The 13047-nt window shown below is 38.9% G+C and overlaps 1 protein-coding gene across 1 annotated transcript in view; it reads right to left on the reverse strand.

The window, feature by feature from the left end:
- Positions 1-13047, reverse strand: part of CWH43 (cell wall biogenesis 43 C-terminal homolog) — a 49174-nt gene that overhangs the window by 17255 nt on the left and 18872 nt on the right. Inside the window, 5 exon segments of the mRNA XM_068542217.1 lie at positions 1010-1159; positions 3188-3323; positions 4389-4494; positions 6071-6150; positions 10751-10876. Coding sequence (XP_068398318.1) covers positions 1010-1159; positions 3188-3323; positions 4389-4494; positions 6071-6150; positions 10751-10876 — 598 coding nt within the window.

The raw sequence follows: 13047 nt of genomic DNA on the forward strand, positions 1-13047 counted from the left end.
GATTTTTCTAATTAATTAAGTTTGTAAGAATGAACTGGGCATGCTTGTCTCAAACACCTCCTCACTCTTCTCCCTGGAACCTGCCGGTTTGCAGAAAGGGTGTTTCCTTGGGTTATCTTCTCCACTAAGGGGAGAGTTTGACAGGGCAGACTCTGCCTCTGCCAGGTAGGTCAGCTGCTTTGGGGGAGCCAGCATCATGTATTGTTGGGGGAATGTATTAGCAGGTCCATGTGGACACACTTAAGCCATGTTGTCCAAATACGTTCATCAGAATCAAAAGAGATATTTTGATCTTCCTGCCAGATTCCTCTGCCTGCCCCTCAGTTGACTGAAAACATGAGGGAAAAAGAAATGTTATTTAGTACCCTCAAATTCCAACAGTACTTCCAACTGGAGTAATCCTGTAGGAAAAGGGAATTTCATCTTTCCGTAGTCTGGTTTACCATGTGGTTTCAAGCACTTGCAGGCTCTGAGTTGGGTCTACTTAATTCCTAGCTGTGTGACCCGGGTTGGACAAGTCTTCTAACCTTCAGTCTAGTTTATTTATCTGTAAAATGGGGCTATAATAGTACTAACGTTATACAAAATGAAGATTAAATACAATAATGCACTTAGCACAGCACCTGCTCAGTAATTGCTGGCTAACATGGCCATCATGCTGCCTTGTACCATCGTTAAGGACTGCTTGCATCTCAAAGGTTTCTATGCCTGATTTTTTTTCCTTTTTCTTTTTTTTTTTTTGGGCCACGCCACATGGCTTGCAGGATCTCAGTTCCTGGACCAGGGATTGAACCCGGGCCCCGGCAGTGAAAGCCCAGAGTCCTAACCACTAGGCCACCAGGGAACGCCCTCTATGCCTGATTTTTAAAACCAGCAACACAGAGAAAAATACTTTGAAAAAAAAAAAAGGAAGAAGAAAGTAAGAAAGGTCAATGCATGGAAGTCAAAGTAATGTGTTAATAATATGTCTTGGCATTCGTGTACTTCAAGAAAGACCAAAGAAACCCACTCGTGATTCCCAAAGTGGGTCACAACAAAATCCACCAGTTTGTCGGAAATGTTAACAGTCAGAGTGATGGCTGGTGCAATCTCGCCCTCTGGTGACAGAAGAAGGTGATGCTCTGATTTCACAATCCGGTATCTTGACAAAACCATAATCCTGTACTCTAATGGAAAGAAACACGTGCGTCACTATTGGTCCCACCATATCATGCAAACAGGACTAAGAATATGTGTTCAAGAGGGATACGCACACTTCAAGCATCCCACTGAGGGGCACTGAGAGCAATAATGTGGCGGAGAGGTATGGGGCAGTCTGCCGGACTGTTCATTGCATCTGGGCTATTCAGCATGTCTCACCGTGTCACCAAGCACAACACTATCAACTCTGTTTAATAAGTGCTACGGAAACACGAAAAGGGCAGAATTAGGATACACAAACTCCATTTTACTAGCACTGTTACTCTGGCCACTTATCTGCATAAACAATTCTAATATTAATCAACGCATTTGAGAATGTACGACCTTGCCAGCCAGGACACAAAGCAACAATTCATAAAATTAGAAATTACAAATGGTCCAATAAAGATAGGAAAACCCGTTCCGCCTCACTCTAAGTCAAAGAACTGCATGTGGAAAGGATGATCAGAGCTCAGACCTCAGGCTGAGCACACTGTCTGGCCTCCTGAAGTTCCTCTGACAGAACCACACCTACAGTGATGATCCCTGAATGCACATGGCCAGCCTGTGCTGTCCCACTCGGCCCTCCAGGCTGCACACAGCACCTATGGACGTCACCTGACCGTCCAGGGGCATCTTCAATTTAGCACAACCCTGATGCTCACCCGGTCATTCCTGTCCCATTAAATGGCATCATCTCCTATCAGGGACTCAGGTAAAACACCCTGGTGTATCCTTGTCACTTCCAGCTCTGACATCTAAACCATCAGAAAGTCCTGTCAGCCCTGCTCCAAAATAGCTCCTGAGTTTGCCCCCTTCTCTCCATCTCCACGGCTCCCCCTGTCATTTCTCACCTGTGCTAATGCCTCTACCTCATCACCTGTCTCCCTGCTCCCACTCCTGCCCCCTGACAATCTGTTTTTCTAGGAACAGCCGGAATGATCTTTCAAAAATGTAAATCAGATCAGATTGCTCCTGTGTTTACAATCCTCCAGTGGTTTCCTATCGAAACTGAATTAAAGGGCTTCCGTGGTGGCGCAGTGGTTAAGAATCCGCCTGCCAATGCAGGAGACACGGGTTCGAGCCCTGGTCCGGGAAGATCCCACTTGCCGCGGAGCAACTAAGCCCGTGCGCCACAACTACTGAGCCTGCGCTCTAGAGCCCATGAGCCACAACTAGAGCCCGTGCGCCTAGCGCCTAGAGCCCATGCGCCTAGAGCCCGTGCTCTGCAACAAGAGAAGCCACCGCAATGAGAAGCCCGCACACCACAACGAAGAGTAGCCCCCGCTCGCCACAACTAGAGAAAAGCCCGCGTGCAGCAACAAAGACCCAACACAGCCAAAAATAAATAAAATTAAATAAATAAATTTATTTTTTTTAAAAACTGAATTAAATCAGTGCTAAGCATGGCTTATGGGACCTGTAAGATCAGGGGCACACCTTTGACCTCCTTTCTTACTAGCTCCCCCTCAAACCCTGTGCTCCAGCACACCAGGACTGACCCGGACTCAAGTCTTTACACTGGCTCCTCCCACAGCAGGTCCTGGGTCCTCCTCATCATGGGGTCAGCAGAGAGACCTTCCTGACCACGCTACCTACAGCAGCATCCCCCGCTGCCCTGCCCACCCAGCCGCTCTCCTTTTCCACACAGCACTTACCATTATCTCAAATTATTTATTTCTGTGTGTCCATGATTATTTTCCGTCTCTTCACACTATAATGTAAGCTCCATGAGGACAGCGTCCAGGACAGACACGTTTAGTGCTGTAACTTCAGCTCCTACACTAAATGGTTTTTATAAGAGTGAAGAACTGAAAGTATCCAGCGAAAGGGAAACCATTAAAACAGGATGGAATATGCATATCTTCAGCACCTCCTCATCCTCCAAGAAGCATCACTGGGACATATTCATAGGACTAAGGTATAACAATATCAACTATCCACTCCAAGTCTATGCTGCCTAGTCTTTCAGGGATATGTTTGGGATTAATTCCGAAGGGACACTCACCCCCAAGTGTGATCCCTTGCGCTTGGACCAAAGTCGGTATAGAAACCCAGCTTCTCCCCTAACCACATGGTCAGGTCATTGTTCCCAATATAGGGCTTAGAAGTGTCGCTCTCCAAAATTGTAATGAAATCTGCACCTGTTCAGAAAAAAAAAAAATGCACATGGTGATTAACCATAGCAATGTAAAAACAATTAGCAAAACTTGATTCTTTAATCCCCTGCCTTTACTCGTAAATCAAAAACCAAAGTAATTCCTAATGAGTTACTAAAGTGAACTGGTTCAAATCTGAGCTGTAAAAATTTTTTTACCATATTTAGAACGCAATTAAAACATGGGACACCTTGAGGAAATGTAGGAAAGGATAAAAACATAATTTTTCTAAATTTTCAAATATTAACATCGTTCCCCAAATTTCAAATAAGCTTAATACCTTTCTCAAATATCCAATTTATGTTCAGAAACAATAGAGTATACAGTAGTGTTTTATTCCTGGGCAAACACCTCCATTGTATTGACACAGAAGTAAGTTTATTCAGATACCCTGGTCAGATTTGCCCCAGAGGCCTGTAATCAGGACTAAAGGACTAAGGGCCAGAGAAATTTCTTAATGGCATTAGAATCATACAGACCCTCAGCTATTTCTCAGGAGACATGCTTATCATTAGGAATAACTAGAACAGTTTAGCCCTTTAAGTCTCTTGCTCCATTCTCCATGTTGTTGATCTAAGAACCAAACACCCACATATTTTAAAGGATGCTTCATCCAAAGATGAGTACCCCAGGGCATGGAAACAAATAAAATTGGCCCTCAGGCTCTTGAAAGCAATTTGATTTGCAAATGAGCATCACTCCAACCCATTCTGCCTTTTAATCTGACAGTTTTCTGGTCCCCAACAGTGGGTTCCCAAGTGACAGGAGCCACCAGCAGGGGCATTTCCAAGAGCAAAGGCATGACAAGATTCTCCTGCAGATACCCAGTATGAGACTTTGTTCAGAATCAACTGAATTAATTGCTCTCAAGCAAACACAGATGTGGTTACAGAAGCTTAATCCTCCTGTAGCCGCCCACCAAAGTAAAGCCTTTTTAAGAGATTAGTTTATGACCCAGCAAACCCTCTTCCTATTACTTATGATCTTGCTCAAAATAAACATAACAGTAGGAGTTTCTCAAAACCTGGAAATAATTTCAGTAAGACTTACCTGCTTGACTGAGCAGTTGAGCTGATCTTTCTAAATTAGACCATCCTTCATTGTCAAAGCCAAACCTGAAAGGCCAGATGGCAGCAGAGACCTCTGTGGCTGGTGCCTGAGGAATTGTTTTAATGATAATTTAGGATGAATGAACAATGGCAGTTTCAGCGATCCACTCTTCTCCACCTCTCTCCACCAAAATTCATATTTCAGCAAAGGATATTTTTTAGGCATCTGCCCACAGCTAATGCATAATAGTACGGAGATATTTGCTAGTAGGTATTTTATAATCTGTGAATTTCTAGCTTAGGCTTGGAAGTTAGGAAGAATGTTTGGAAAGTGATATTTCTGATAAGCATTGTTTATAATAGCAAAAAATTAGAAACAACCTGGCTGTTGTTTCAATAGGAAAAATAGGAAAATGAATAAAAAAATGATCATACATAAAATGGAATACTACACAGCCCTAATAAATGAATTAGGGCCACATATTTCCATATGGATGAATCTCACCAGGATTATTTTAAATAAAAAATTAAGTTGCAAAATATATATGTCAGATGTTATTTAGATAAAGTTAAAAACATGGAAAAATACAATATTGTATAGAGGTGTGTCATGTGTAGTAACAATATAAAGAAATGCATGAATATGATAACAAGCATATGCAGGAAGAGGTTACCCTTATATCAGAGAATGAGACCACAGAGGGATACACAGAGTCCTTTACCATATTTACAGAGTGGTCTGCCAACTCTGAGTTATACACGGTGTTGCTCCCCACTGCACTGGCAAGGCCAAGGTTCAGGAGCACAGCACCCTCTGAAGAGTCCTCTTTTGAGCCCATGGGCCCAGTCAGAGAATGCAGTGCCCAACCCTAACCATCTATTTCAAACTAATACCAACCGATCAACAATAGGGATCCTGTGAAAGAGTATGGCCAGATTAGACCAACTCTATCACCACAACTGAAAAAAACAACTCAATGTGGAACATACAAGTTCAAGCTGAGAGAAGGGTAAGCACCACCTCTTTGCATAGGAGGGCCACCACTTAACCTAAACAGCTCATTGTGCTACAGCAGTGGGGTGTGAATCTCATCTCTATGCAAGAAATATTACTCAGTTTACCGAATGTCCTATAAAGAGAACAGAACCATCAAGAGAGACTTCAAGAGGCATGATTATATTAATCAAATTATGCCTTTTCACGTAACTACATACCTATGATTAACTCTGGCTCTCATCACTCCAAAACCTGTTATTCCCACGTCAGTAAATGCTACCACCCTCCACCCAGTTGCTCAAGCCAAAACATAGACGTCATCCTTGATTCTTTCCTTCTTCTCATTCAGTGTCATCTAATCCATCAGCAACTCCTATCAGCTTTACTTTCAAAATATATTGTAAGTCTATCCACTCCTCTCCAACTCCAGGGCCACGGCCCCCATCCAAACTTCCAGGGTCTCTCTCCTGGACAACTGAAAAAGCCTCATAACTTATCTCCCTGCTTCTACTCTAAAATCCATTCTTCACAGAGCAGCCAAGTTAATATATATCATGTTTCTTCATGCTCCTGCTTGAAATATTCTGGTGGCTTCCAATTCAAGAAAAATAAAGTCAGAACTCCTTTCTGTGCTCTGTAGGCCGTATATCATATAAAATTCTATATCAAAACTTTTAATGACTTACCCCTCTTCCCAATTTCTTCTCATAGGTTTTATGCCGTAGTCCTAATCCCAACAACCCCACACCAACAAGCAGCCACAAAACTAAACAGAAACCAGAAATAATTGTTTAGAAGAAACTAAGTTTCTTTTTTAAAAAAATAATTTTATGAAAATATTGAATTTATTGGCCAAGATTTTATGCAAAGGGGCAATGTCTAGTTCCTAGGTTAATTTTCATGTGTGACACGCATATATAACCCATACTTTAAACTCAGGTTTCAAAGAAGCTTCCCTAAAAATGTTCCAAGAACCATGAACTAAAATAAAAATAAATCACAAATATATACAAGAAATAATACACCAGAAAGCAAGTCTCCATGAGCAGGAACCACAGCAAAAACACCCTGCTGAATCAAACCCAAAATACTTCAGATATTAAAAATTTTAGAATCGAATATAAAATAAGCATGCTTAACACGTTTAGAAAAATAAAAGAGGATATTCAATGGGATAACTAAGAAATATGAGATTAAATTAATGGGCAAGAAAATTTGTAAAGAAATTAAATAGACTTCTAGAAATAAAATTATATAATAATTATAACAATTAAAATTAGAAACTCAATGGACAAGATAAAAAGCAGATTAGACAAAACTTAATGGAGAACTAGTACAAGGGGCAGCTTAAAAACAAAGGTAGAGAATATGAAAGAGGTTAAGGGACATGAAGAAGAGAATAAGAAGATCCAACACATATCTAACTGGAGTCAAAAAAGGAGAGAAGAGAAAGAATGGGGAAGAGGTAATATTTGCAGAAATAATGCTGAGAATTTTCCAGAATTGATAAAAAAACATGACTCCTAAGATTCAAAAAGCCCAAACACTCGCAAGTAAGGGAGGGGCTGGATCCGCATCCAGATGTATTACAGTGAAACTCAGAACACCAAAACAAAGAAAAATCTTAAATGCTGCCAGAGAGAAAAGCCACTGTATCTTCAAAAGAGCAAAGATTACACTGATGGCTGACTTCCCAAGAGCAAAAATGGAAGTCAGACGATAGGGGAATACTATCTTTAATGTTCTGAGAAAAAAATAACCAACTACTGAAAAAAAGAAATTGAAGGTATAATTTCCAACCTAGAAAGAGGAGTGGAGAGGAGAAGGATAAGAAAAAAGGAAAAAGAAAACCCAATCAATGCAAAAGCAAGAAGAAAAAAGAGGAAAAATATGCCTAGAGAAAGTAGAAAAAGCAAAAACAAAGTAAGAGTATGGAAATAAATCATAACGCAAGGGAAATCATGACAAAAATAAATTACATTTCAAGTTAAAAGACAAAGATTGACATTCTAGTAAAAGCAAACAATGGAGACAGTAAGGAGATCAGTGGTTGCCAGGGTCTGGAGGAAGGAGGGAAGGATGAATTGGTTGAGCACATTACCATGCTTATGACAGTGAAACTATTCTGTATGACACTGTATAGTGGATAAATGTCATTATACATTTGTCAAAACCCACAGAACACATAAAAAAAGAGTGAATTCGAATATAAAGTGTGGACTTCAGTGAATAATAATGTATCAGTATTGGCTCATCAATTGTAATAATGCAAGATGTTAATAATGGTGGAAACTGAGGAGGTGGGAGTGTGAGCCGGTATATGCGAACTCCACACTTTCTGCTCAATTTGTCTGTAAACCTAAAACTGCTCTGAAAAATAAAATCTATTAATTTTTTTTAAAAAAGCAGACAGTTATTGCCATTGGCAGGGGGAGGGAGGGATAAACAGGCAGAGCACAGAGGATTTTTAAGGCAGTGACACTATGCCATATGATATTACAATGGTGGATATATATCATTATACATTCATCAAAAACCACAGAATGTACAACATCAAGAATGAGTCCTAATGTAAACAAAGGGCTTTGGGTGATAGTCCTGTTTCATTGTAGGTTCATCAGTTGTGGTAGGGCAGGTCACTAGCAGGGAAGGCTGTGTATATGTGGGCTCAGAGGGTCCTATGGGAAATCTCTGTACTTTCTGCTCAATTCTGCTGTGAACCAAAAATGGGTCCAAAAAATAAAGCTTGTTTTGGAAAATCATACAAAGCTATCTAAACAACTTTGTAAATAAGTTGTTTCAAGTGCCTCAATTTGATGAATGAATTAAATAATTTAATAATAATAGTAATAATAAAGACAAAGATTATCAGGACTAAAAACAAACAAACAAAAGCCACCAGATGCTGATTTCAAGGGACAGACCAAAAGTATAAGAATACATACAAAAAAAAAAAAAAAAAACCACCTAAATTTAAATTTTTCCCCTAAATTTTAATATAACTTTTTCAAATTATGATGGAACATATATGAAGGGGTTTATCTAATGATCTTACTGCTTCATGACATTTCTTTTAGAAATATATTAAAATTTTATTTAGCTTCTTAATTGTTTTTTAGCTCTTTACACCATAAGATTCTGTCTTCTCTAGTAAAGCATCAAGTCATTGACGGTAGAGACCAGTTTTTATATATCTTTGTATTCTACATAATGCTATGGAGTTATGCAGTATGTTATATCCTAATACACTATCTGCAAATGTTACACATTCAATAAACATTTTTATTTTATCTAGTATATTTTGAGATGAGTCAGACTGAATAGTAAACTAATTTCATGCCTGAGTTTCCAGCTCATCAATATTCCAAACATTAACATATTAAATCTCCCAAAAAAGAACAAGAAATGAAATAAATGGTCTCAACTATTACAACAAAATATTTTGGAAATCCTACCTGTTAAATCTACATTAGAAGTGAAACAAAACTAATACAGAGTATTTATGGTTGAAAAAATACAATATCAGAGATTTGCTTTAAAGTATTTTACCAAAAAATATAAGGAAGATAGGTATTAACAACATTAGCAAATGTTAATAATTGTTGGAACTGCTTTAAGGGTACATGAGGGTTCATCATACTCTTTAATCTCATATGTCTGAAAATTTATGATTTATAATAAAATGCTTTTTTTTAAACATCTTTATTGGAGTATAATTGCTTTACACTGTTGTGTTGGTTTCTGCTGAATAACAAAGTGAATCAGCTATCTGCATACGTATATCCCCATATCCCCTCCCTCTTGCGTCTCCCTCCCACCCTCCCTATCCCACCCCTCTAGGTGGTGACAAAGCTGATCTCCCTGTGCTATGCAGCTGCTTCCGACTAGCTATCTATTTTACATTTGGTAGTGTATATATGTCAATGCCACTCTCTCACTTCGTCCCAGCTTACACTTCCCCCCTCCATGTCCTCAAGTCCATTCTCTACATTTGCGTCTTTATTCCTGTCCTACCCCTAGGTTCTTCAGAACCTTTTTTTTTTTTTTTTTAGATTCCATATATATGTGTTAGCATATGGTATTTGTTTTTCTCTTTCTCACTTACTTCACTCTTTATGACAGACTCTAGGTCCATCCACCTCACTACAAATAACTCAATTTCACTTCTTTTATTTACATTCCCACCAACAGTGCAAGAGGGTTCTGTTTTCTCCACACCCTCTCCAGCATTTATTGTCTGTAGATTTTTTGATGATGGCCATTCTGACTGGTGTGAGGTGATACCTCATTGTAGTTTTGATTTGCATTTCTCTAACGATTTGTGATGTTGAGCATCTTTTCATGTGTTTGTTGGAGAAATATCTATTTAGGTCTTCTGCCCATTTTTGGATTGGGTTGTTTGTTTTTTTGATATTGAGCTGCATGAGCTGCTTGTATATTTTGGGGTTTAATTCTTTGTCAGTTGCTTCATTTGCAAATATTTCCTCCCATTCTGAGGGTTGTCCTTTTGTCTTTTTTCTGGTTTCCTTTGCTGTGCAAAAGCTTTTAAGTTTCATTAGGTCCCATTTGTTTATTTTTGTTTTTATTTCCATTTCTCTAGGAGGTGGGTCAAAAAGGATCTTGTGGGCTTCCCTGGTGGCGCAGTGGTTAAGAATCTGCCTGCCAATGCAGGGGACACGGGTTCGAGCTCTGGTCTGGGAAGATCCCACATGCCGCGGAGCAACTAAGCCCATGAGCCACAACTACTGAGCCTGCATGTCTGGAGCCTGTGCTCCGCAACGGGAGAGGCCGCAACAATGAGAGGCCCACACACCGCGATTTAGAGTGGCCCCCACTCGCTGCAACTGGAGAAAGCCCTCGCACAGAAACGAAGACCCAACACAGCCAAAAATAAATATAAATTAATTAATTAATTAAAAAAAAAAAAAAAAGGATCTTGCTGTGATTTATGTCATACAGTGTTCTGCCTATGTTTTCCTCTAAGAGTTTTATAATGTCTGGCCTTACATTTAGGTCTTTAATCCATTTTGAATTTATTTTTGTATATGGTGTTAGGAAGTGTTCTAATTTCATTCTTTTACATGTAGCTGTCCAGTTTTCCCAGCACCACTTATTGAAGAGGCTGTCTTTTCTCCATCAGATACTCGTTGACTCCTTTATCAAAGATAAGGTGACCATATGTGCATGGGTTTATCTCCGGGCTTTCTATCCTGTTCCATTGATCTATATTTTTGTGTGTGTGCCAGTTCCATACTGTCTTGATTACTGTAGTTTTGTAATATAGTCTGAAGTCCAGGAACCTCAACATAATAAAGGCCATATATGATAATAAAATGCTTTTAAAAAGGAAGCAAAATTATACTCACAAAGTTTCATGTATTTTCCACTCTCTCTGAAAAGCATTTTAGGACTGTTTTTTGTTTGAAGATGAAAATCAAGGCTTTTCTTGGGACCAAATAGCATATTCAGCCCAATAATTAGCATCACTGTCCCTGTTAAAAAAAGAAAGATGAATATATTACATTCTAATCCAAAAAATCCTTCTAATGGTAAATTCCAGGAGCCTTGATTTCATTTAAATGGACATATCCTGAAAAATCAGTTATTGAGTTATCTCAGTACCTAAGTAATTACTCCAGTTTTAGTTTTGATAATTAGGATGATCATAAGAAATCAGGTAGGGTTCTAGAAATTATGCTTTACATTAAAAAACCCCAAACTTTTTCTGATGAGGGGTTACTTTGAATTTCCTGAGTGTTTCCTAGTTGTTAGGTTGGTGATAGTGTCGGTCACTGACTGTTGGTCATGCAGGGAAGGGTGGGGAGAAGAGAAAGCAGCCTTCTGGACTGCCTTAGGGACTCAGTCTTCTCCACTGAAGGGACCACAGGCACCGACCGAGTTGAGGAACAGAAGAGGAGGATTTGTAGGTTCTTAATACGGCAGTGTTTGTGGCAATAGTTCTGGCCTGGATTGTGGGTCCACACAGAGGATGCACGCTGGAATTCACACTAGGCCAAGAAAGATGAGCTTAACTGGGGTGCATTCCAATGTAGCTTACACATGAAGTCTACATACATCTAATGTTGTATATAATGAGAATGGAAACAGAGGTATGATTGAACAATATATAAATTAGAGAATGTCAAGTAAAAGTTATGCTTAGGTGGAAGGCTAAAAAAAAAAAAAAAAGTTATGTGCAATTTCCAGGAAATAGCAGGAGAAACCTAGACAATACATTTATATCTAGTTTCTGATCTAATACAGATTCTTTTCAAGCATTATTCAAAGCTACTCTGAACATTACTAATGTTCCTTAGTTTTTGTGGCCTTATCGACATAATGTCACTCTTACTAAAAAGAATTCTTAGTTGTTTGAAGCTGGAATAAAGCACGATTTCTGCAATTCCATAAGTAGTGAGAAGGAACTCAAAACACCCTTCATTCATAACATTCTAAAGAAAGAAATATATGCTTAGAATGGCTCTTACTTTCATTCGTTTGCTCCACATGGCAGACCCTCAAACAAGCTGGAGTAAGAAAAAAGCAGGGCATTGGATAGGAAGATAGAGCAGGAGAGAGTACACACACCTGAAAGAAATCAGAAGAAATACAAAGTTCGCAAAGCTGAGACTATCGCAGAGGAAATGCAGCAATGTATGTCTCTGATCAGCTGACAGCCTGGATGTCCCACCAGAAATAGCAAATCCTCAAAAGTTTTTAAAAATATCTCACATAATTGAAAAATACCTCTTCCAAATCAGCCTGTCCTGACAGATGTCTAGCTCATAGAGGAGAAAAGTTTATGTGAAAATGTACAGGGCAATTTGGATATATTCCAAGGGCACAAGGGGGAACTGCAGACGAACATAAGTAGAAGCCCAGACTTTTGTACAGCACTTACCCCAGCTGTAACCCCCTAAGAATTTGTCTAATCTGATGTGTGGTATCTCCCCCACTACACGGAAGCTCCAGGTGGGTAGGACCCTATGTCTCTTAAATCCCCTACACCTGGCACTGTGTCTGGACCATAGTAGGTGCACAAAAAATTTTTAATGAATAAATGAACAAATGGAAAAATGTCTGAACAAACAAGAACTGAATCCCCTATTATCATGTTTTGTCGCCTCAGTTTTTCAAAGATTTTATCCTGGAGGCTCTGGACATGTTTTACTTAAACTAAAATGACAGGCAATATCTGATCTGTGTCTGCTTGGTACACGTCAGTAATTTCACTATTGCCAGAAGACAATTTCTGAAATATTAAACTGAACTAAGTTTATGATATTTTAATTTTGGTACATAAGTTCATAACCACTGAAATGGAAGATATGTACTCTATGATTTGAGAATTTACCATTTACACTAAGATTCACATATGAAAAAATCTTTTGGAAAAAACAGGGTAAATAAAAACCATACATAAAATTCAGGGGAACCAAAAAAAATCACAGTTCCTATATATATTTACAAGCCTACCACCAAAATAGCAATGTGCGCGCCATGCTCATATTTTTTCCTTACATATCATATAATATAGGGTTACAGGGACCTCTTTTATACCTTATTATGGATTAAACTTGTTTTTTTCACAGCTATTCACTTCCAAGGCCTTTGCAGTAATAAATATTACTGAAACTCATTAATGAATTAAGAATTTCTTTTT

This window comes from Eschrichtius robustus, chromosome 4 (genome assembly GCF_028021215.1).
Source record: "Eschrichtius robustus isolate mEscRob2 chromosome 4, mEscRob2.pri, whole genome shotgun sequence".
In the NCBI taxonomy this organism is placed as follows: domain Eukaryota; kingdom Metazoa; phylum Chordata; class Mammalia; order Artiodactyla; family Eschrichtiidae; genus Eschrichtius; species Eschrichtius robustus.